Below are 24,027 nucleotides of genomic sequence, written 5' to 3' on the forward strand. Positions count from 1 at the left end.
CCGAACAAGTAAACTCGGGCAAGCCAGAAACCTGGAAACCTCCCAGTTGCCCAAGCCAGAAACCTGGAAACCTCTTTAATTCCTGCCTCTTGCTCTTCATATCATCTGATCAGTCACCAAGTCCTGGGGATTCTACTTTATAAATGTCTCCTAAATATATATTCCTTATGCTCCTTCTGCTGTCTTATAGATCATATCTTAATCATTTCTTCCCTATACTGCAACTGTCACACAATTAGTCTGTCCTTCCCTGCTGCCAGTGTAGTCTTTGTAAAGTGTCAATATGATGACATAACTTCCCAACTAAAAACTGGTCTATGGCTCTGCCACACTTCTCAGAGAAAAAGGACCCAGGTTCACTCTTAATTCACAAATGCCCTTAGTCTTTACCCCTGCCTACTGATACGTCACATCTTCATGTACAATGGAAAGAGCTGGAGTCAAAAATGAAACGGCTTTTACCAACAGGCAATAGTTTTTCCATATCACAGTTGCTAGGGGACAGAAAACAAAGCTCAGGGCCTAATCTAGACAGTCTAGGAGACCATGCTCATGAATCTGGGATCCTCTCAATGGCGACCCTCCAATTAGATGACTTACAAAGAAACTTGCCCATCTTGAACACTGGCACTGAGAGAACAGTGGCCTTTGAGAATGCGAAATCATATGCTGCTTCCACACAAGCTTGCAGCCTAAATTTGCATTACCCAGATGGTCCACAAAAACCTTAAGCCAAGACAAATGACTCAAGTTTTTTCCAACATATAAATTGTAGGGGGATAAAAAGGTGGGGGAAAGAGAAATTATTGATTAAAAGAAATGTATCAATTAGTTGAAATTATTTAGATTCCAATTCCAACAAACTTAAAAAAAAGAGAGAGAGATAATGGGGAAATGTGAACAGTGGATATTTGATGATATTAAGGAATTATTAATTTTTAAGGCATAATAATGGTATGGTGGTCTATCTTTTAGATATTTAGATATATACAGAAATATTTATAGATAAAATTATATATCTGGTATTTGCATCAAAATAATCTGGGATGCGGGTAGTGAGTGAGGATATACATGAAATAAGTCTGGCCCTGAATTGATCATCGTTGCACTTAGGGGACAAGAACACGTGGGTTCATTATACCACTCTATTTTTAGAGATGCTAAAATTTTCAAAATTAAAAAGTTTAAAAAGAGACCATCACACACACAAAAAGACTTCCAGTTTCAGCTGACAGATGGAGAGAAATGGAAAGAGCATAGGTCTCACCATTATAATAAGAAAAAAAGCTGGACAAACTGCAAATTAATGATTTTTCTTGAACTATTGAGAGAACTAAGGTCACAACTAACCTAAAATCCACAGTGATATAGGTACCTGCAGGGAGAAACAGAACCTAAGCATTTACTTATTTGGGACAGATGCTGTTGAATGACATATAAACTGGTAAGAAGATTATGCTAGAAGTTTTTAGCTAATTGCTAAGGACTGAGTGTGGACTAGTCTAAGAGTATGAAGCCTCTGAGACTTGGGGAGTTTGTACCCTCTTGCAGGCTTTTCCTCTAGGAAAGAGCTTTTCCACCAAAAGCTCTCAGGGAAGAGCAGGAAGAATCCTGAGAAAATTTCCCCCTTCCTTTGTTTCTTTGGCATGGCTAGGGGAGGGAAACAGCACCCACTGCATAAATTACTCTCAGACCAATTTTTCCTTTCTCTCAATCTACAGGGGGAAATTCCCTTCACTTTGCCACATAACAATTACAGAAGTGATATTCCATCACCTTTGCTGCATCCCATAGGTTAGAAGCAAGTTACAGGTACTGCCTACACTCAAGACGAGGGGATTATTTAAGGGTGGGGATCACTGTGGGGCTTAGAATCCTGCCTACTACTGTGGGTCAAATAGAAAGTACACAAGAAGAAAGAAGAAATAAAAACATACTAAATGCTCCACTTTAAAAGGCAAAGATTATCAGAGTGAATAATCTGACCCACCTAAAACCTACCTAAAATATTAGGATTAAAAAATGGAAAAAGTGGAGGCTTCCCTGGTGGCGCAGTGCTTGAGAGTCTGCCTGCCGATGCAGGCGACATGGGTTCGTGTCCCAGTTCGGGAAGATCCCACATGACGCGGAGCGGCTGGGCCCATGAGCCATGGCCGCTGAGCCTGCACGTCTGGAGCCTGTGCTCTGCAATAGGAGAGGCCACAACAGTGAGAGGCCCGCGTATCGTTCAAAAAAAAAAAAGGAAAAAGATATACCAAAGGAATACTAATGAAATGAAAGCTGGTTTAACTATATCACTATCAGAAAACACTTTAATATAAAAAGCATCAAGGCAAAGAAGTTCAAACCACAGTGACAACAGGTTAGATTCACCAAGAAAATATATCATCTCTAAGTCTGTATATAATAATATAGACTCAAAAGTATAAAACAAAAATTGCTAGTACTAATTCTTGGAGAAATAGCTAAATATATAATCATGTGAAAGATTTCTCTTAATAAAAGACTAATTAGACAAAAAGATCAATAAGATTTGAACACCTAAAAGATATAAAACTTAATCTAATGCATACACTATATATTAAATACTACATACAGCTACAGAATATATTTTCTTTTCAAACACATATGACATAGTGCATTACAAAATATTGTCCAAACAAATAAAAGAAAAAAAAACTGTCTACCTACTGGGCCATAAAACAAGTCTCAACAAATTTCAAGAAATGGATATCACACAGATGTTCCCTGATCAAAATACAATTAGACTAGAAATCTGTAACAAAAAGAAAACCAGGAAAAAAAATAGAGATTAATAAACACTTCTAAAAGACGCTTAAGAATAAATTATAATGGAAACTGTAAAATACTTTGAACTGAACCATAATAAAAATACCACACATCAAAACTTGTGGAATGCAGCTAAAGCAGCACTTGAAGGAAAATATATAGCCTTAAAAATGCTCATACTATGAAAGAAGTGAGGCTGAAAATAAACTAAAGTAGAAGTACTGTAACATAAACTCAAAGAAAGCCAAAAGAGGAAAATAAAGCATGAACATTACCCAACTAGAAAACAAAGTACAACAGAGAGGATCAATGCAGTAAAAGATGTACCCTTAAAAAGATTAATAAAACTGACAAATCTCTGGTGAGAATAATAAAGAAAAGACTGAAGGCACAAATAAACAACATTAGGATAAAAAGAAGAACTAATACATATTCAAGAGAGATTATGAAATGATTTAAGAGATATTATGAACAAGTCTATGCCAAGAATTTGAAAATTTAGATGAAATGGACAACCTTCTACATATGTACAACTTATGAAAATAGTTCTATAATGATTTCAAAAATTGCAGTCAAAAATCTCACAAATAAAACTCTAGGCCCAAATAATTTTAGTGCTGAGTTCCATCAAATTCAAGGAACAAATAATTCCAAACTTACATAAACTACTCTAAGGCATGGAAAAAGAGGAAATAGCACCCAGTTTATTTTATGAGGCTAGCAAAACCTGACATAGCAGAAAATAGGGAAAATGACAGGTCAATATCAATAATGGACATAGATGCTAAAACCCTAAACAAAATATTAGCAACTGTATCTGGTAATGTATAAAAAAAGGAATTACATCATGACAAACCTGTGTTTATACTAGGGATGCAAAGTTGATTTAACATTAGAAACTCGATTATAATTCACTACATTTGAACAGATTAAAAAGGAAAATTGTACCATCATTTCAAAAAATGCAGAAAAAGAATTTGATAAAATTAACACACATTCATGAGAAAGGAAAAAAATCCTCTTAGCAAACTAGGAATCGAAAAGAATTCCCTTAATCAGATGATAAAGGGTATCACAAAAAACCTAAAGCAGGGGTCAGCAAACTATAGCCTACAGGTCAAATCTGGCCCACCACCTTACATGTTAATAAAGTTTTACTAGAACAAAGCTACGTCCATTCATTTACGTACTGTCTATGGCTGCTTTCCAATGGCACAATAGTTGTGACAGAGACACAATAGTTGTGGCCTGGAAAGCCTAAAATATTTACTATTTGGCTATTTACAGGAAAGTGTACCAATTCTGACCTATAGTAAACATTATCAAAAAGTCAGGTTCCACCACCAATGAAGTATCTTAGAAACATTTACTTTTAAAAGGTAAAAATACTACCTTACCTTTTGTAGAGTGTTAAATAATGACTTGGAATTACTTTTAGAATTGGATTGCATTGCAGTTTTAGTTAATTTCAATTCCCTTTCACACCGTGCTAATCCCTTTTTGAGTTTCTCTCTTCGTTGTTGGTCTGCATCTGAGGGGAAAAAAATCTTTTGAAATACAGAATAAAATAGAAAAATTAATTTTTTGGTGTTAGACGACTAGTAAAGGGCACTTTTTTCTTGCTAAAAATGTTTATACTACTGATATGTAAATAAAAATCCATATACTTTTCTGTATAAAGATAACAAATATTTAATTCATAGAAACTTCAAATGGATTGACTATTTATAAAGAGCAGAAACAAGATATGACAAATTGATTAAGCCTAAGGGCTCAAGGGAGCAATTCCTAGCAGATATAGAGATATAAAGGTTAGAAATGCTTGACCGTGTTGTCTGCAACTGTAATCACCAAATGCAGAGTTTGAATTAATCCATATACTCCCCCGCAAATGAAATATTATTGTCAATACCATCATATGCTATAAAAATTTAAGCTTTATATGAGTCAAAAAAATGACACTAAATTTTAAAACATTATTTTTAATTAGGATAACTGATTTCCATTTTTCTTAACTGCTAGTCATTTGAAAATACAAACGAAAAAGGGGGTTTCACATTTTAGTGTGCATTAAGTCAGGTATTGAGTCATTATCAAAGACTGAAAATGGCAAAATGAAAGCTAGTCAAGTTTCAGTGTTAAAAAGAAGGCTAACCATAAGTAAAATGACTTGTATTTTCATGTAAAATTTATAATTTAACATATACTTTTTAATTGGAATCTATATCAACTTAATGAACAAGATAATTTCAAGTTTCAAATCACCCTGATTTAGGGGGAAAAAAAGGGGCAAAAGGTTTGAAAAGACACTAAAGATATACAAATGGCCAATAAGCATATGAAAAAATGCTTTACATCCTTAATCATGAGGAAAATGCAAATTAAAATCATAATGAGACACCACTTCACACCCACTAGAATGGCTATAATCAAAAAAGGAGTCAATAACATGTTAGCAAGGATATGGAGTAACTGAAATCCTAATTATGTTGGAGGCGAGAATATAAAATGGTATGGCCACTTTAGAAAACAGTTTGGCAGTTTCTTAAAAAGTTAAGTATAATTTACCATATGACCTAGCAATTCTATTCTCAGGTGTATGCCCAAGAGAAATGAAAATTCATATTCACACGAAAGACTTGTACATGAATGTTCATAGCGCACTATTCATAATGGTCAAAAAACAGAAACAGCGCGTCAGTCAATTGATAAATAGACAAAATGTGGCATTATCCGTACAACAGAATACTATTTAACAATTAAAAAGTAACGAAGTACTGATTTAGGTTACCATATAGGTTAATCTCAAAAACATTATTCTAAGTAAAAGTCTAATGCAAAAAAACACATATATGACTCCATTTATATAAAATGTCCAGAAAAGGCAAATGTATAGAGAAAGAAAGCAGATTAGTGGCTTCCAAGGCTAGGAGTGGGATGAGGAAGCAGCTGCAAAGCTATCATTTTGGGGATCTTCTTAAGGTGAGGAAAATATTCTGAAACTGGTTTGTAGTGATGATTGCACAATTCTGTAAGCTTAGTAAAAATCCATGAATTTTATGGTATGAAAATTATTTGTCAATAAAACTGCTATAAAAAATAAAGCCGGGCTTTCCTGGTGGCGCAGTGGTTGAGAGTCCGCCTGCCGATGCAGGGGACACAGGTTCGTGCCCCGGTCCGGGAAGATCCCACATACTGTGGAGCGGCTGGGCCCGTGAGCCATGGCCGCTGAGCCTGAGCGTCTGGGGCCTGTGCTCCGCAACGGGAGAGGCCACAACAGTGAGAGGCCCGAGTACCGCAAAAAAAAAAAAAAAGTCTTTCTAATGCATTAGAATATGGCATTATTTAGACAATTCAACAAAGTATATAGAGATATTCTAGCTTTGATAAAGACTGAAATTATCAAGTCAGTTGTCTGCTATGACAGAAGAGTATATCTTATAAAAACAGAGATGAATCAAAACCACAGATTTCTTTCTTTTTTAAAATGTCTATAAAGCCTGTTTCTAAGTTAGTTCATACTGATTATAATGAGCATCAGCTTTGTAACACACAAAGTAATGATTATTAATTACACTTTGGTTTGGTGATTACAATCTTTGCAATTCTTCTAGCCATCACAATTTTCTTCATTTACATGGCCAGAAAGAAAAACTCCTGTCTCAACTGACTGAAAGCAGAAAATATCATGGGATAAATAAGCACTAGCTAAGTCTAAATTCTAAAAACAAAAAATAGGAGTAATTCTTTAAATAAAACTTATATGCCGTCAATTTCCGAATTTTTATCTCCATCCTCGAACTCCCTCCTGAACTCCAGACTTTGTATTCCAACTGCCTCCTCAGCATCTCCACCTGGATTTCTAAGAGGTATTTATTTTGAACTTAAAATGACCAAGACTTAACTCTTGATTCACTTCCTCCCCTAAATATCTTCCTATCATATTCCTCATTTCAGTAAGTTGTTAAGTGTCATTTTAGTTGACAGACTCTAAGTATTGGGAGTCATCTTTGACTCACTCTTCTTTTTCTCTCATATTCTATCTACATCCAGTCCATCAGTAAATACTGTTGACACACATCTGAAATATTTCCAGAATCCAGCCATTTCACATTCCCTCTACTTACAGGCACTTTGGTCCAAGTCACCACTATTTCTCATCTGAATTACTGTCTGCTAACTAGTCATTCTGCTTCTACCACTGACCCTTATAGACTATTCTTAACTCACCAGCCAGAAAGATGCTTTTAAAGTTAAACTGGCTCTGTTCCTTCTCCTCTACTCAAGACCCTCCAATGGCTTCCAATTTCATTTAGAGTGAAAGCCAAAGTGCTTGCAAATAGTCATAGCCCTATGTGGTCTGCATCTCTTTGTCCCATCTCAGTGACCTCATCGCTTGTCACTCTTCAGCTGGCTTATTTCACACCAGCTATACAGCTCTTCTTGCTGTTCCCCTGGATCCACTGATCACAATGCCATGTCAAGGCTTTTGTACGTGCTGTTTTCTCCATCTTGATTGCTCTTCCCTCCTTTACCCACTTGCTTCTCCCTTATTTCTCTCAGGTCTCTGCTCACCTTATCAGTGAGGCCTTCTTCTCCAAAGTCCCAATCTCCCTTATCCTGCTTCATTCTTTTTTATTGCACTTATTACCATCTGATATAGTCTATATTTACTCATTTCTTTGCATTTGCTTATCGTTTGTCTCCTTCAACTGGAATGTAAGGTCTATAAAAGCAAACAGTAGGTGTCCAATAAATAATTGCTGAATTAGTCACTGAATAAACTCTAGTGTACTAAACAAAATATGCAAAATGCCTGATTATTTTAAATTGGTGAATTTGGATTTTAAATTGGTGAATTTGGTTCAGTAAGAGGATTAATACATACATTCAGGCTTGTTAATTACACAACCTGAATAAAAAAGAGATAATCTTGTCTTATACATCTATTGTTCAAGAATTTGTTCAGTATGAAAATTTAGCAAAACTTTCCCATTTAGAGCCTAGTTAAAGAGGATTATTTGATCTAATGTCAACTGGGTAAAACCACCTTAATTCAAATGATTGAGATTTTGAAAGCCTAAAAATATTGAACCAGTTTTCTGTGCTATAAAAAGTTACTAATATGATACAGAAGAAGAAATATACAGCATAGAAATTAAAAATCTGGAAGGATCCTTAGAGGTTATCTATCTTTCATTTTACAAAAGAGGAGGGAAAGACATAAAATGACTAGCCCATATAGCTTGTGTGCTATGGTGAAACTGGTCTTTAAAAATATATACTCAACACTGTACTCTTGCCTAAAATGCCTTTACCCTTCTTATAAAATTATTCGAATCCTAAGACTCATTCAAAGATATAAGAACCTACATGAAGGCTTGTTGCAAACATAAAGGTCACAGAAGAGGGAGAATACAAAGTGCCAAGCACAGGGCCTGATAAAGACACTATGCTCACTGGTGGCAACTGGCTCAGCTTAAGTCCCATCTGTTCCTATCTGTTCCACTACGAAAATGTACAATCAAAGATAGGTACGACCAATCCCGTTGTCTGTGATCTTTCCCAGATTGCGCATAAGGGGCATTCTCCTATCTATGCTCTCATTCATTTATCACTTAGCATGCACTACTTGAAGCTGTTATTTATTTTTTAATGCAGAAGTTCTCTCTCAAACTGTAAATAACAATTAAGTTCAAACAGCAGCTTAAGAAAATACTAAACTTAAAGTTTATAATATTTGATATTTATATAATTACAATAAGACAAGCACAGGCTGTGATATCCATGCTCTTTGGCTATTTTAAAGTATGCATTTCTTGATTGGACTCAAAGGCCTCAAAAGGTCTTAAATGGTATCTTTCAGAACATTTTAAAATAGGAATTTCAAATTTTGTGGTCTGATTATTTCCTTAGTAAAGATTTCTAAAAATAGAAATATTTTTCTATGTACATACCATATGTATGTACATACAAAGGGGAGATATATCATGATTCTATAATAATATATGTCAATAGCTTTTCAGATACAAATAACTACCATGTTTATCAGTTAGCTATTAGGATACAAATAGTAGATAATATTTATCTGAAAAAAAGTCCCAGTTATGGTATTTTTAATGAATAATTCAGTAATTTAAAAAAATTTATTTATTTTATTTATTTACTTTTGGCTGCGTTGGGTCTTCGTTGCTGCATGCATGCTTTCTCTAGTTGCGGTGAGCGGGGGCTACTCTTCATGGCGGTGTGCAGGTTTCTCACTGCAGTGACTTCTCCTGTTGCGGAGCATGGGATCTAGGCACGCAGGCTTCAGTAGTTGTGGCCTGTGGGCTCTAGAGCGCAGGCTCAGTAGTTGTGGTGCACAGGCTTAGTTGCTCGGTGGCATGTGGGATCCTCCCGGACCAGGGATCGAACCCGTGTCCCCTGCATTGGCAGGCGGATTCTCAACCGCTGCGCCACCAGGGAAGTCCCTAATTCAGTAACCTTAACAAGCTGAGGGCAGTGAGAATCACAGAATTCTAGAACTTAAACCTTGCCAAGCTTTTCAGTACTATCCAAATTTTTATATACAGGAAAAATGAAACCCAGAGTAGTTAAATAACTTATCCAAAGCTACACAGTGATTTACTGGCAGAGCCTGGGCTCAACTGTAAGTTCTTATACTGAGAAATACAATACAAGCTTCTTTTATGGATGATTTTTAAAAGTTAGAAAATGCTTCCTCAAAATGCAGCATGTCAATACCCATTAGGAGGGTTACTATCAAAAAAAACAGAGAACAAGTGTTGGGGAGGACGTGGAGAAACTGGAACCCTCAAATTGGAAATTGGGAATATAAGATTAAAAGCAGATTTACCATATGGTCCAGAAATTCCATTTCTGGGTATATACACAGAAAAACTGAAAGCAAGGTCTCAAACAAATATTCATACATCCATGTCTATAGAAGAATTATTCACAATTGCCAAAAGGTGGAAACAACCCAACTGTTCATTGACTTATGAACATATAAACAAAATATGGTAGTACATACAATGGAATATTAGTCAGCCTTAAAAAGCAAGAAGATTTCTGACACATTACAACATGGATGAGCCTTAAGGACACTGTGCAAGTGAAATAAGTCAATCACAAAAAGAAAAACACTGGATAATTCCACTTAAATGAGTTACCTAGGGAAGTCAAATACATTGAGACAGAATATAGAACGATGGTTGCAGGGTGAATGGGGAGTTACTCTTTAATGGGTGTGAAGTTTCAGTTTTGCAAGATGAAAAGAATTCTGAAAATGGATAGTGGTTATAGTCGTACCACAATATGAATGTACTTAATGACACTGAATTGTAGACTTAAAAATGGTTAAGATGGGGTCTTCCCTGGTGGCACAGTGGTTGAGAATCTGCCTGTCAATGCAGGGGACACGGGTTCGAGCTCTGGTCTGGCAAGATCCCACATGCCGTGGAGCTACTAAGCCCGTGCGCCACAACTACTGAGCCTGCGCTCTAGAGCCTGTGAGCCACAACTACTGAGCCCATGTGCCACAACTACTGAAGCCTGCACACCTAGAGCCCATGCTCCACAACACGAGAAGCCACCTTAATGAGAGGCCTGTGCACCGCAACGAAGAGTAGCCCCCGCTCGCTGCAACTAAAACGAAAGCCCATGCACAGCAACAAAGACCTAATGCAGCCAAAAATGAATAAATTTATTAAAAAAATAAAGTTAAAAAAATGGTTAAGATGGTAAATTTTAGGTCATGTGTAGTTTACCATAATTTTTTTTTTAAAGGCAATATGTTAAAAATTACTTACATTTGATGCTGGCACTCATGCTTAGTGGAACTGAGCAGTCTACTGCAGCTGAAAGAAAGATCAGTTGTTTAATATTATTCTTAATTATTATAAATGACAATAAATATCAAATGCGAAAATCACAAAAAGTTCCAGAACTTGCACTTCCTTGTTTTGATTTTTATGCTACTTATAGAGATGAAAAATACCTTTGATAAAAAATATACTGGTTGGGATTAACAGCTCATTAGATACTGCAGAAGGAAATATTAGTGAACTTGAAAACACAGCAATATAAATATTCAAAATGAAACAGAGTAAAGACTGGAAAACAAATGTGCAGAGCATCACTGACTTAACCTACCTGTATCACCAACTTAACATACTTGTAACTGGAGTCCCAAAACAAGCTTGAGAAAATAAAAGAGAATTGGAGCACCTACATTATCTAATTTCAAGACTTACTGTAATGCTATAGTGATGACGGCAGTGTGGTATTCTAATACACAAACAGATCAACAGAACTGAAGAGTAAGTCCAGAAACAGACTCTTGCATATGGTCAATTGTCTTTTAAAAAGTGACAAGGCAGTTCCATAAGGAAAGGACAATCTCTTCAACAGATAGTACTTCAATATTTAGATATCCATAGGCAAAAAAGTGATCCTTATATCATACCTTATAAAAAAACTAACCCAAAATGGATTATAAACTGAAATGTAGAAGCTAAAACTTATACTTCTAGAAGAAAACACACAAGAAAATCTTAATGACCTAAGATTAGGCAAAGATTTCTTAAACAGGATATGAAAAGTATAAACTATTAAAAATTTGAAAAGCTGGACTTGATTTCACATATAACAAAATATTTTTCTTTAGATTTTTTAATCATTTAAAATATAAACTTCAGAAAACATGAACCAAAATTTAAAAACTTTAGCTCTTCTAATGATAAAATTAAAAAATAAAAGACACTGGTGAAAAACTGGTGGAATTCAAATAAGGTCTGTATTTAATAATATTGTGTCAATATTAATTTCCTGGTTTTAATAATTGTATTATAGCTTTGGAAGATTTTGACATCAGGAAAAGCTGGGTGAAGGGTTTCTTTGACATTCTGTACTATTTTTGCAACTTTTCTGTAAGCCTAAAGTTATTTCATAATAAAAACTTCAGAAAATGAAAAGACAAGTCACAGACTGGGAGAAAATATTTGCAAAATATGTATATGACATAGGACCCATATTCATATAAAGAGAACTCTCAAAACTTAATACTAAGACGACAAACAATCCATTTTTTAAAAATGGGCAAAAAATTTAAATAGATATTTCACCAAAGATGATATACAGATGGCAAATAAGCATAAGAAAAGTTGCTCAATGAAAAGGGAACCCCTGTGCACTGCTGGTGGTACAATCACTATGGAAAACAGTATGAAGGTTCCTCAAAAAATTAAAAATAGAACTACTATATGATTCAGTAATTCCACTTCTGGGAATTTACCTGAAGGAAATAAAAACAGTAATTAAAAAGCTATATGCACTCCAATGTTCACCACAGCATTATCCACAAGAGCCAAGATATGGGAGCAAGCTAAGTGACTATTGATAGATGAATGAATAAAGAAGATGTGGTGTACATATATGATGGAATATTACTCAGCCATAAAAAATGAAGTCTTGTCTTTTGCTATAACATGAATGGATCTAGAGGGTATTATGAGAAGTGAAATAAGTCAGACAAAAAAGACAAATACTGTATGATCTCACTTATATGTGGAATCCGAAAAACAAAACGAACAAACAAAATGAAAAGACTCAGATACAAAGAGTAAATGAGTGGTTGCCAGAAAGGAGGGAGCTGGGAATGGGGGGCAAAATAGGTGAAGGGGATTAAGAGGTACAAGCCTCCCTTTATACAATAAATCAGCCACGGATAAGTACTACATAGCATAAGGAATAGGGTCAATAATATTGCAATTAACTTTTTTTGGGGACAGGTGGTTAGTAGACTTGGTGATCATTTCATAATGTATGCAAATGTCAAATCACTATGTAGTACACCTGAAACGTAATATTGTATGTCAACTATATTTCAATTAAAAAAAGGGAAAAAAAAGTTGCTCAACATCATTAGACATTAGGGAAATAGAAACTAAAACCCTATGAAATACCATTAAATATCCACTAGGACTGCCAATAGAAGTGTTGGTGAGGATGTGGAAGTGATGGAAATGAAAAATGTCACTCTGGAAAACAGTCTGGCAGTTTCTTATAAAGTTAAACATACACTTTACCATATTACGCCACCATTCCACTCCTAGCAAATAAATTTATCCAAGTGAAATGGAAACATACATTCAAAGATTCTATGTGAATGTGTACAGCAGCTTTATTCCTAATTGCCAAAAGTGAGTCAATACAATCCAGATGTCCACCAACTGATGAAGTGATAAACTAATTGTGGTATATTCATTAAATGGAATACTGCTTAGCAATAACAAGGAAGAAATACTGAACATGGATTAGTTTCAAAAGTGTTAACTAATTGAAATAAGCCAGACCCAAAATGATACATATTGTATAATTCCATTTATATGAAATTCTAGAAGAGGCAAAACTATAGTGAGAGAAAGGAGATCAGTGGTTGCCAGGAACTGGAGGGAAGAGAGTGATTGCAAAGGACCAGGGAGAACCTTTTGGGACGATGAAAATGTTCTATACCAGGAGTCAGTGAACATTCTCCGTAAAGGAACAGAGAGCTAATTCTACAGGCTTTGCAGGGTGATATAGCCTCTGTCACAACTAGTCAACTCTGCCTTTTAGTGTAAAAGCCACCATAGACGATGTGTAAAAGAATGAATGTGACTGTGTTTATTTATGGACGACAGAATTTCAATTTTATGTAACGTTCACATGTTACAAAATATTATTCTTCTGATTTTTTTCCACCATTTAAAAATATAAATAGCACTCTTAGTTCAGGAGCTGTACAAAAACAGGTGGCAGGATGATTTGGCCTGCAAGCTGTAGTTAGTCCATCCTTCTTTTATAGCATGACTGTAGTGGTGATCATAAAAATGTATATATTTTTCAAAAATTTCAACTGTACACTTAAAATTAGTTCATTTTATTATATTTAAGTTACACCTCAATAAAGCTGACAAAAAGAAAAAAACTGTAGTTACCATCTTCTCTGTGTAGCTTCTTCAAATTTGAAAACAGAAGAGAAGATCATAAACTTTTGTTATATTAAGATCAGCATCTAATCGCAAAAATATATTAGGAATAACAGGTAAAATGAAACAACATAGATATTACATTCAAATACAGTTAACAAAAATGGCATTTTGAATTTGCTAGGTATATAGAGTCTGTGGTTGGTATCTTACTACACCAAACACAAACCCATGGGTATATAATGTATTCATTTTTGCTACAGATTTACACTAATTAGAAGTGAAGCTGAGAAGGGTTTAAATTGGGTACAGAAAGTTAACATTTGCACGTTTTTACCTTTGGCTGAAAGGATTTTATTATAGTGAACAGCCATGTGATTCTTGACCAGTTGGAGGGTACTTAGTCTGAGAGAGGAGGAGTCAGTGCAAAAAGCTAAAAATTAAAACATATTTAATCATTATATATTTAAAATATAAAAGTCATCATGAGATAAACAAGTTACTGATTATTAAGCTCCTTTTTATAAAATGTTCTGAAGTTTAACCATGGAGATACTGACATTATATCTGTGATGCTGAATATGTCCTAGCTGTCACCTTGCACTGATAACGAGCTATTCACTACTTTGCGTTCAAACCTTTCTAGGAATAAGTTTTACAAGCCTGAGAGTTTTGGGAAGAGACTGAGAAATATAATCTACCATTACATTTACAAAACTATTTCTTATCGACAGCTCTCAATCTCATAACTAAAAATGTTTAGCTGCTTGCCTGATGATAAAATAATGTTACCATTGTTAACACTTGAATACATGGAGTCTGGGAAATCAAACAAATCCCAAACTCCGAAACTCTAGGCAAAGATTCTATTCTGAGATGCAAACTTCTAATTTTACATCTGAAAACAAGACCTACAAATCTGTTTACTGCATTCTTTTTGAAGTATTAGGACTATCTTAAGACAAGTATAATTACAAAGAAATTGGATGACATTAAACTTCTTGACCTCCTCTAAACTGTTAAAAGAAATGTTAGAATTAAGCATGTATATATTAGTTTAAATGTATAAAATGTAAATGTAGGCATAACTTTTTTAAATATTAAAAAGTTTTTGAGAATACATGCATGTGGTTAAAAATTATAGCTAAAATGGCATAGAGACATTGAAAAAGAAGTCAATTTCCTGCCCTGACCCCTAGGGCAGAATTTCCTTCCAAGGAAATTCTATGCATAATAAAAGTATATACAATAATGATAATCTTGACACTAATACTACAACTACTACTAAAAACATTTATTGAATAGGTACCATGCATATATTGCTCTAAGCTCTTTACCTGTAAAAACTCATTTAGTCATTATTATCACCATTTAATAGACGTGCAAACTGAGGCAGAGAGATGTGAGTAAGGTCTTCAAGGTCACACAGCTGATAAAGGATGCAGTTTAGATGTGAACCAAGGCAACCTCATACTTACAATCACTATTCCTATACCAGCTCTGCACATATATTCTTTAAAAAAAAGTTAGTATACAACGTATTGTTCTTTATCCTGCTTTTCTATATATGTATCTTTTAAAACTAGTTCAAAATTTTTATTTAAAAATTGATTTTCAAAGTTTATGATTCTGGTTCTATGTGTATATATGCTTTATTACAAAGAAATAAATGAAGTAACGGAAAATGATTCTTCTTTCACATTTGGAGGATCAGTATAAAGGATTTTTCATGTAAGTAAGGAAAGAAAGACTTTCAATTAGTATTTTGCCTAAAAACCCAGGCTAAAACATTTTAAGCTATAATTATAAAAATACTTTAAATGTACATTAAAATTTACTTTAAAGGCTTTAAAATGTGAAAACATCTACAGAATACAGATTCCGCTTTCATAGAATCTAGAAGTCCAATTGGATAAAGAGGCCCAGTTGGATAAGTGTTTGCTCCTGATACAAAATGCATTTTTCAAGGGCTCTTTTCCTCTGCACAGCTTTTCCTTTTCAGTGCTGTGTCTTCAACAATCTGCTAATCACCATTTTAACAAGCAAGGCATGCCTTCAGCCAGGGTAGTTGGCCAGCAAAGAGAAGAGCTGGGCTGGAGCTGCAGCAGGGAGCACAAGGTAGCAAGGTCCACATCCAGGGCATGATGGGCTCCTAAATTCTCTAACCTCAAGAATTCTTATAATATGTAATTATAATTGATAATATGAAGTTCAAATATTGATTAAATGAAGTATTTTTTCATCATGTTATATAATTTACAAATAAAGGAAACACACTTGGTCAATCTTTTAACAATCTTTTACCATTTTAAGTACCTCACTTACCATTACTTTTGGTGCTCAAGTGTCCTTTAAATAGGCAGGGTGGACCATATCTGGGAAGGACAGAGGTTGCTCTGACTTTTAACAAAAAAACATGAATTAGGATAAATGAAACACAACTTTCACAAAGACACTACTGAACACATAAAAAATAATAAACTTATCTTTACCAAAATTGTTTAAAATTTTATTCAATCATATTACTAACCAGCAATGATATATCACACAAAAATTCCGCGGCCATAGATAAAAGGCTTTCTCTTTTAAGAAAATAAGTAATTTTCAAAACAGTTGTGCCTTGAGGCTTAAGTTTCACTAGATAAAATGATAAACACATTAATTATGTTATTTGATATATACTGACTTTATTCAGTAAATCACTGACCTACTGGTTTTTAAATGATTTTGAGACAGAACACAACTAGATTTTCAGTTGATACATATGATTAACTATTTCAGTTAATCATAGGCTGGTCTGTCCTTAAAAATAACTTTAAGTAATCCTCTCACAAAGTAATTTGGTAAATTATAAATTATACAGTATAATATTATTATATATAAGTATATAAAAATGTCAGAATCAGAACTTAATGATTAAAGACGTCTTAAGGTTCATCTAGTCCAACCCACTTACCCTCTTGGTTGGATTCTATCTAAACATCTTATATTCATAAATTTATTTATTTATTTATTCATTCATTCATTCATTTATTTATTCATGGCTGTGTTGAGTCTTCATTGCTGCCCATGGGCTTTCTCTAGTTGCGGCGAGTGGGGGCTACTCTTTGTTGCAGTGTGTGGGCTTCTCACTGCGGTGGCTTCTCTTGTTGCGGAGCATGGACTCTAGGCACCCGGGCTTCAGTAGTTGTGGCATGTGGGCTCAGCAGTTGTGGCTCGTGGGCTCTAGAGCACAGGCTAAGTAGTTGAAGCCCACGGGGTTAGCTGCTCTGCAGCATGTGGGATCTTCCCCAACCAGGGCTCGAACCCGTGTCCCCTGCAATGGCAGGTGGATTCTTAACCACTGAGCCACCAGGGAAGTCCCTAAACATCTTATATTTAAAAGCACCTCTAGTGATGGAAAACTCACTCTGTCCCGTAAGTCAGTGTCTCATGTTTCAGACCAGATAGGCTGTCAGAAAATTAGATATATACTTTATCACAAAATAACTTCTCTCCCGAAAAAGTGATTGTGTTTTGAGGGGTAACCTCCAAGATAGGAAGGCTGAGTTACAGAGTTTAATGGAATTTAACGTGCAAAATATAGTGTATCCCAAGACATGTTTTAAGTGGGTAAAATGGCCAGTCTGCTATCAGGTGAACTTTTATAAGCTATAAAGGTGTGGGGAAGACACAAAGCCTGGAAGAAATATGATGTTTGAAAATAGAAAAAGAGTTATCGAGATAGTAGAACTAAAGTCTAGGATCAGAGAACAAAGCCTGCCAGAACAGACTAAAACAAAAAACAATCTGAGATCAGAATACCCAAGAAGCTCCTTCTACATCATAGGCCAGAGAGCCAGAAGGAAAACTATTAACTTATTTAGGACAAGAGAAGTCAAGGTGATACCACTTGAGCTGGTAATGAAGACAGTCATGAAATTAGCATAGTTTTTGCCCGGAGAGAGAGACTAAACATAAAAAGAGCAAACTAACCAACAAACTCTCAAGCAAACCTTATTTCTCCAGAGGGAAAAAAGTGTTGACTTTTTGCCTGCCCAGAATCCAATGCCCCTTTATCTGGAAATAGGACCTCAACCTGCTTGGGGAACCACTCCTCCCCTCTCTTAGCCCAGCTGGTTCAAGTGTAGCCCACTGCTCAGAGGTGGGCATATCACCCCAAACTGGCCAGCAATGATGACTGAATCAGGAATGACTATGAGACCCAAGTCCAGCCAATGAGACATAATCATGGGAGTTTTACTGGAACTCTTAGGAAATTCCTAGAACATAAATAAGCGTGGCACTACTGGTGGCCATCTTGCACAACACAATGGGAACCTGTCTGAGAACGAAGCCTACACAGAGGGAAGTGTAACCAAGACCAAATGAGATCCCTGGTAACATGGTCTGAGTATCGGGATCTAACCATGTTTGAAGCTCTACCCTCCCTAGCCTATTCGTACATGAACTCAAAAAGTCCTATTTTAGCTTAAGCCATCTTGAGTTGGGCTTCTTCACCTGTAGTCAAATGCTAACTTACTGAATACCGCTAACTGTGCCTGGCACTGTTCTAAGCACTTTGTAGAAACAAATTCACTTAATCCTTACAACAATCTTATGAGGGGTACTATCATTATCCCCACTTTATAGATGAAGCACAAAGAGGTAAGCATGTAATTTCCCCAAGATTACACAACTACTATGTGACAGATTTCAGGTCTGAACCTAGGCAGTCTGGCTTCTGAGTCAACCATTACACTATCTTGATCAATATAAATTGCTTAGGGCTCAAGCCATGCTCCAAGCTACTATATCAAGTGAAACAGGCTAAGAAGTATGTAGTTTATTCCCTGTATGCAGTTTATTCCCTCCAAATTCCTTTCTAATGTATGTGTGTTTCCCTTCAGTTCACAGAAAAAGAAAAAGCAGGTATATCTAGAGAAGTTAGAAAGCACAATGTCAGAGAGAATAAATGACAAAAGATAAATTATAATGTTAGATGTCTTAATATTTTGTGCTCTTGAAAGCATCAAAGGTAACCTCTTAATGAAATCAAAGAAATTTAGAAAGTGCAATACTTTCAGTTAAAATTAAGTATTTTAGCTCTGGCTAAAATTACTTATGGTTTCCTATTAATAATTATGGTATAGGAGAACTGACTACCCTAGATCTCTGTTGAATATTACATTTTGTTTAAAAACTCAAAATAAAAAACGTTTGATACTATATATTATATAATGTCCTAAAAATGAAGCTAATTAAATTGGGTAAGTTATAAAAATAGAAACCTTTTTACATTTTGACATGAGCCTGACTTTAAAAATAATTTAATTAATAAATACTGACACTAAGTCTTACTAAGTCTATTATATTCTAAATTTTACATATATCCTTTCCCATGCTCCCACTTCTACCATGGGATAGTTAAGTAAAACAATGGCTCTCGGGTTTCACATTCATCACACCTGGATTCAAAGCATGTTGTGCCACTTAACTGTGACCTTGGCAAGTTACTTATGATCTTTTAGTTTCTTCACTGTAAAATGAGAATACCTATGTACAAGATGTTCTGTGGATTGAAAAACATTAACTTGGGAATAGTTTCTGGTACACAGCAAGAGTAATGTTAGCCTATGTGGTAAAACTTCTGAAAACCATTAACAGCACTTTCGTTTGCTTTTTCTGGAACTTAGGTGGCAAGGTGTCAGAGTATACCGTTTGGTGATCAATGAATAGTTATCTCCTACATTTAGAACAGCACTTATTTTGATCAATGATTACATAATAGAGGTGCACTTGTATTCAAAGCAAGACTTGTTGCAAGGAACCATCCAGCAGCTTGGTTTAAAGGTACAGTTTAAAATAGATAAGAACACTGAATTGGGAGAAGAGGTCTGAAGACTGCCTTATCTGCCTCGCTCAGAAAGTGCGAAGATGCAGATTATTTGGACTGGGCTGACTCCTAGAAATTTAAAGTTATATGGCTCAAATTGTTCCACAGTGATGTACATTTTAACCCAGAGTATTCAGTCAAGGGCAGGTATACATAGTGACCATGGATTAGTCCTTTGCTCCTAAAACTGTAGCCAGCAATGCTGCATCATTTGGAAGCTTATTAGAAATGTAAAATCTCAGCCCCGCCCCCCCCCCCCCCCGCATCAGACTTACTGAATCATAACCAGCATTTTAACAAGATTCCTAGGTGATTCCTATTCGCACTAAAGTTAGAGAATCCCTGGGTTACTCAATGGTGTTTTTTTTCGGGGGGGCGGGGACGGGGTTACAGTATGAAGGATTTTGTATTTACTGAGTACTTACAATGTGCCAGGAGCTTTGTATGTATTATCCGCATTTAATCCTCAAGATTAAATGGGTGTTTTTACCCATTTAATGTAAAAAAAATCCATGGGTGTTTTTACCACCACCCATGGTTCGAGATGAGGAAACTGAGGCTCACCCCTCGGGAGTGCAGCGGGGCTTAATTTTGGGCCCAGGGAGGTCTCACTCCAAAGACCACATTTGGTTCCTCTGCCTCCGACCCCGAATTCAGGGGACAGGGCCTCCTGGAGTCAGGGCAACAAATTCTGAGCAAGAAGTGGATCTGTGAATCCCGCAAGCAGGGCTTCATCCCGGGCGAGAGGCCTGGGCAGCTCGGGGCAACACTCGGGTCAACACCGGCGACTAAGCAGGGGTCGGGGAGCGCCCAGCGCGCGGCCTCGACCCGCGCGGCCCGTTACCCGGACCCCAGACCCAAGGGTCGGAGAGCGGGTCGACGGGAGATGGCGGTCGCCCGCGACAGCTGCCCTTTACCTCTCCGGCTGCCATCCATGCTTAGATCCTCTTGCAGCCGCCGTGGGGACACGTTCGGTCCCCTGTGGACCTTCCCAGGGCCGGGCTAGCCCCCGCAGCAGATGTTTGGCGAGAAAGAAGCCGCGGGCGGCGGCAGGAGCTGAAGACTGACGCAAAGCAGGTTGCTAAGTGCAGGCTCCAAGGCGCCGGGATTGTGACGTCACGGCGCAGGGACGTGCGCTCCCGCGGCCCCGCAGCCCCGCCCCCCGCCGCAGAGGACGCTAGGGTGGACGGACTGGGCGGGGAAAGAGCCCCAGGCGCCAGTCTGTTGCTCTGGTTCTCTGCTAGTAGTCCGCAGAGCGGCGGCCAGTCAGGAGTCGAGCCACCAGCACCTGGCAGGCCTCATCCCTTCGGGAAGAGAGGGAAGAGATAGTAGTCTCATCTGGCATCCATGTCCCTTGGGTCCCGGAAGGAAGTCAAACGCAATTGTTGGTTGAGGTCAGGGTAACAATTAACCAGCTCCAAATAATTAAATTTCCAAGCAGTACGTGAACATTTGGATTAGTGAAAATCCTGGGGTTGAAAAACATCTACATATTTATATCTTAATTCTTAACCCCAGTAATCAGTTTGCATTTCCTTTCTGCTTACTGAGCTTCCTCCATCCTCTTCCACCACCCCCTCCGCCTTTTTTATCTTAAGGCGCCAATGTGTTTTCCTTTATGATGGGAGAGAGTTGCAACATGAACAAGGCATTGATTTATCCGTGACTTTGAACAATTTGTTTAATTTTGAAGCAGTTACTTTTGAATCCTTGGAAATAAGAACAGAATGGGGTGTGGAGCATAGTAATGTGTCACTTCTCAGCAGCAGCTCTCCTGACATTTTGGGCTGGATTCATAATTCTTTGTTGGGGGGTGGCTGTCCTGTGCACTGTAGGATGTTTAGCAGCATCCCTGGCCTCTATGCACTGCATGCCAGTAGCAACCCACCCACTCCACCCCTGGTTGTGACAAAAAATGTCTCCAGCTGTTGCCAAAGTTCCCCTGAGAGGCAAAACCGCACACAGACAGACACACACACACACGCGCCCCCAACCTCTGCTGTAATGGAAAAAGTACTGGCTTTGGAGTCAGATATGTGGAACTTAATTGTGAGTTTTTTGCAACAGTTAATTCCTAAATTTCTTGAATTAGTTTCCAAACCTCTCCAAGCCTCAAGCCCCTCTTTTCTAAGATGTAAGAGATGCTACTAACTTTATAGTTGTAAGGATTAACACATACAGTGCCTGGCAAAATGAGATGTTCAGAAAATAAAAGTTTTCTCTCTTCTAAGACTTTGTCTCGGAAGAACTTGGGTATCAGGAAATTCAGGCATAAAGGAGTAAGTCAGGAACACTATGAAAAGGAAAGGGGAATAAGCCAGAAATTCATCTGAACTCCTGATTCTCTAAGACTCTAGGGAAAGGAGAAAATTAGATTCAAAATCTGAGAAATATGGAAGTGTGTGTGATGGTTCTGTGGCCCCCAACAGCAGAAGTCATTTAGAAGGGTGCAGGGGTAGAGAGTCAGGTGTTACCGAGAGAACAAAAACACTCTCGCCTACCTACTTATTAATGCTTGAAATCCCTGTCTAAAAACATGAAACCTTTTATTCCACTACTAGCATCTGGAAAATACCTTGCATATAATAGGCCTCCAGTAAGCATTTGTTAGATTGAATTAGAACCAAAACATAAAGGGCAAACGCCTCTGGGAGAAGCAACACAGTGACTTGACTCACACAAAGGTGATGCCAGCTTCTCTTGTGAAAGTAGATTTTGGGTATCAAAAGTAAATTTGAGTTTCAGATAGGAAAGGGCCTCCACGATTAAGCGAGGACAGCAAAGTGGGAGAGGGTTCTGAAGACTATATTGCTTGCTATCCAACTTCAGCTGAAGCCATCCTCATTTCATTATTTTTCTTTTAAGTATTTTATTCCAATTCTTTCAAGAGGTGGACAAGAGGGTCTTTTTCTCTCCAATTTTAGCAGAGAACATATTATCATAAGTGCATTTTAATTTGTCCTTGGCTTTCACTCTATGTGTATAAAGAAGAGAGAGAAGATCCTTTCTGGTTGCTGTTCCCAGGAGATAACCCATGATCATAGGCAGATGCATGCAGCTAATATGGGCTTATTGTAGATTTAGCTTCCAGGAACACGCTTCCACTGGGGAATCACCACCAGTTGCAATAGTCTTGGAGAATAGACATTCCTGAAGACCTTTTGTTGAGTATTTAAACATGAATTTCTCATTGTTAAGAAATCATTCCAATGGTACATTTTTGTTATTGATATCTGGAGGCTTGTATCTGTATTTTAGAAGGAAAACAATTTTCTCCTTTAATGCATTGCTATGTTTACTTTTATTATTGAGTTTCTTCTTTTTGTCTTAGCTTGTCAGCTCAAAACTAAGACTTGTGCTCAGTTGCAATAACTATTCATAGCCTATTTTTCTATTTATCTCTTTAATTCCCTTTATTAGGCAGGTGGCTTTTATTCTTCTACTCTTATTTAATGGTTTAATCAAACCTATTTTTTAAAGCATTAAACATGAGGTTTATTTTAAGTATGAGTCCACTGTGTGTTATACTGACAGTAGATACAGGGCCAGAATAAGTTTGTAAATATTCATACATGAGTAAAAAAGACTGCAACTTACACATACTTTCTTTACTTGATTGAAAGACTTCTTATGGTACATAAAATGCTTTCTGTAGTTGATCTCAGCTTTGTTCACACTGAAGTGAGTTGTATCCAGGTTTTCTAAGCTCAAGACTGCTCAATTGCTGCTGCTGCCACCGTTGGTTTGTTTTCTTTCAGGATCAAGGCAGATACTTTCATATAAAATCTTGTTTTTAATTCCTTCTCTGGCAAGTCTTTCCTGGATTCTTAGCTTTGCATAATTATACCTACAATTGAACCAGCATCCTAAAGTTACCAAGATAAAACCTCCTACTTCCAACATCACGTGATCTTCTAATTCTACTGGTTAACAAAAAATGTCCAAAGCCAGCCTCAACAGATCCTAATGAGCCGTATAATATCGAATCCCGTGCATAGGGAATGTTTTCAACATCTAAAATTCATAGGAGCTTGAACGGCTTCCCCTTCCTGGGCTCCCCGGGCTCCAGCACAGCCGCCATGGGGACGGTCGGCGCCTTTGCCCCTAATCAAGCCTATTTTTAATTAGATGAGTTTGAAGCCCTTTGGAAATGGGGATATAAATAAAATAAACTATGTATTATTACATACCATAATATATAGCCTAATACATATACTATATAGTTCGTTTATTCTATTTTATTATATATTATTTTAAGACATATTGTATTATTACATTTACATTTAATCTATATCTTTATAGCGTACCATTACTTGCATAATTCAGAGGATTCCTGGAATTTATATTTGTCTCCTTGGCCATGCTCAGTATCATCAATGAAAACTATCCAGT

The 24,027-nt window shown here is 36.7% G+C and overlaps 1 protein-coding gene and 1 pseudogene across 2 annotated transcripts in view; both read right to left on the reverse strand.

Annotated features, from left to right (window-relative positions):
* Positions 1-20,674, reverse strand: part of SPATA7 (spermatogenesis associated 7) — a 36,093-nt gene extending 15,419 nt beyond the window's left edge. The window contains exons 1-5 of the mRNA XM_082853749.1: positions 20,553-20,674; positions 16,086-16,160; positions 14,098-14,193; positions 10,602-10,649; positions 4,188-4,321 (exon numbers count right to left, since the gene is read on the reverse strand). Of these exons, the coding sequence (XP_082709875.1) occupies positions 4,188-4,321; positions 10,602-10,649; positions 14,098-14,193; positions 16,086-16,160; positions 20,553-20,571 (372 nt within the window). The 5' untranslated portion in view covers positions 20,572-20,674. The remainder of the gene's footprint in view (positions 1-4,187; positions 4,322-10,601; positions 10,650-14,097; positions 14,194-16,085; positions 16,161-20,552) is intronic.
* A 2,668-nt stretch (positions 20,675-23,342) lies between these two features.
* Positions 23,343-23,716, reverse strand: LOC309969535 (cytochrome c oxidase assembly protein COX20, mitochondrial-like; annotated as a pseudogene). Its single transcript has one exon. The product of its transcript is annotated as a cytochrome c oxidase assembly protein COX20, mitochondrial-like (transcript).
* Positions 23,717-24,027: the final 311 nt, after the last annotated feature.

The sequence above is a fragment of the Leucopleurus acutus genome (genome assembly GCF_964270905.1).
Source record: "Leucopleurus acutus genome assembly, chromosome: 1".
Taxonomy (NCBI): Eukaryota; Metazoa; Chordata; class Mammalia; order Artiodactyla; family Delphinidae; genus Leucopleurus; species Leucopleurus acutus.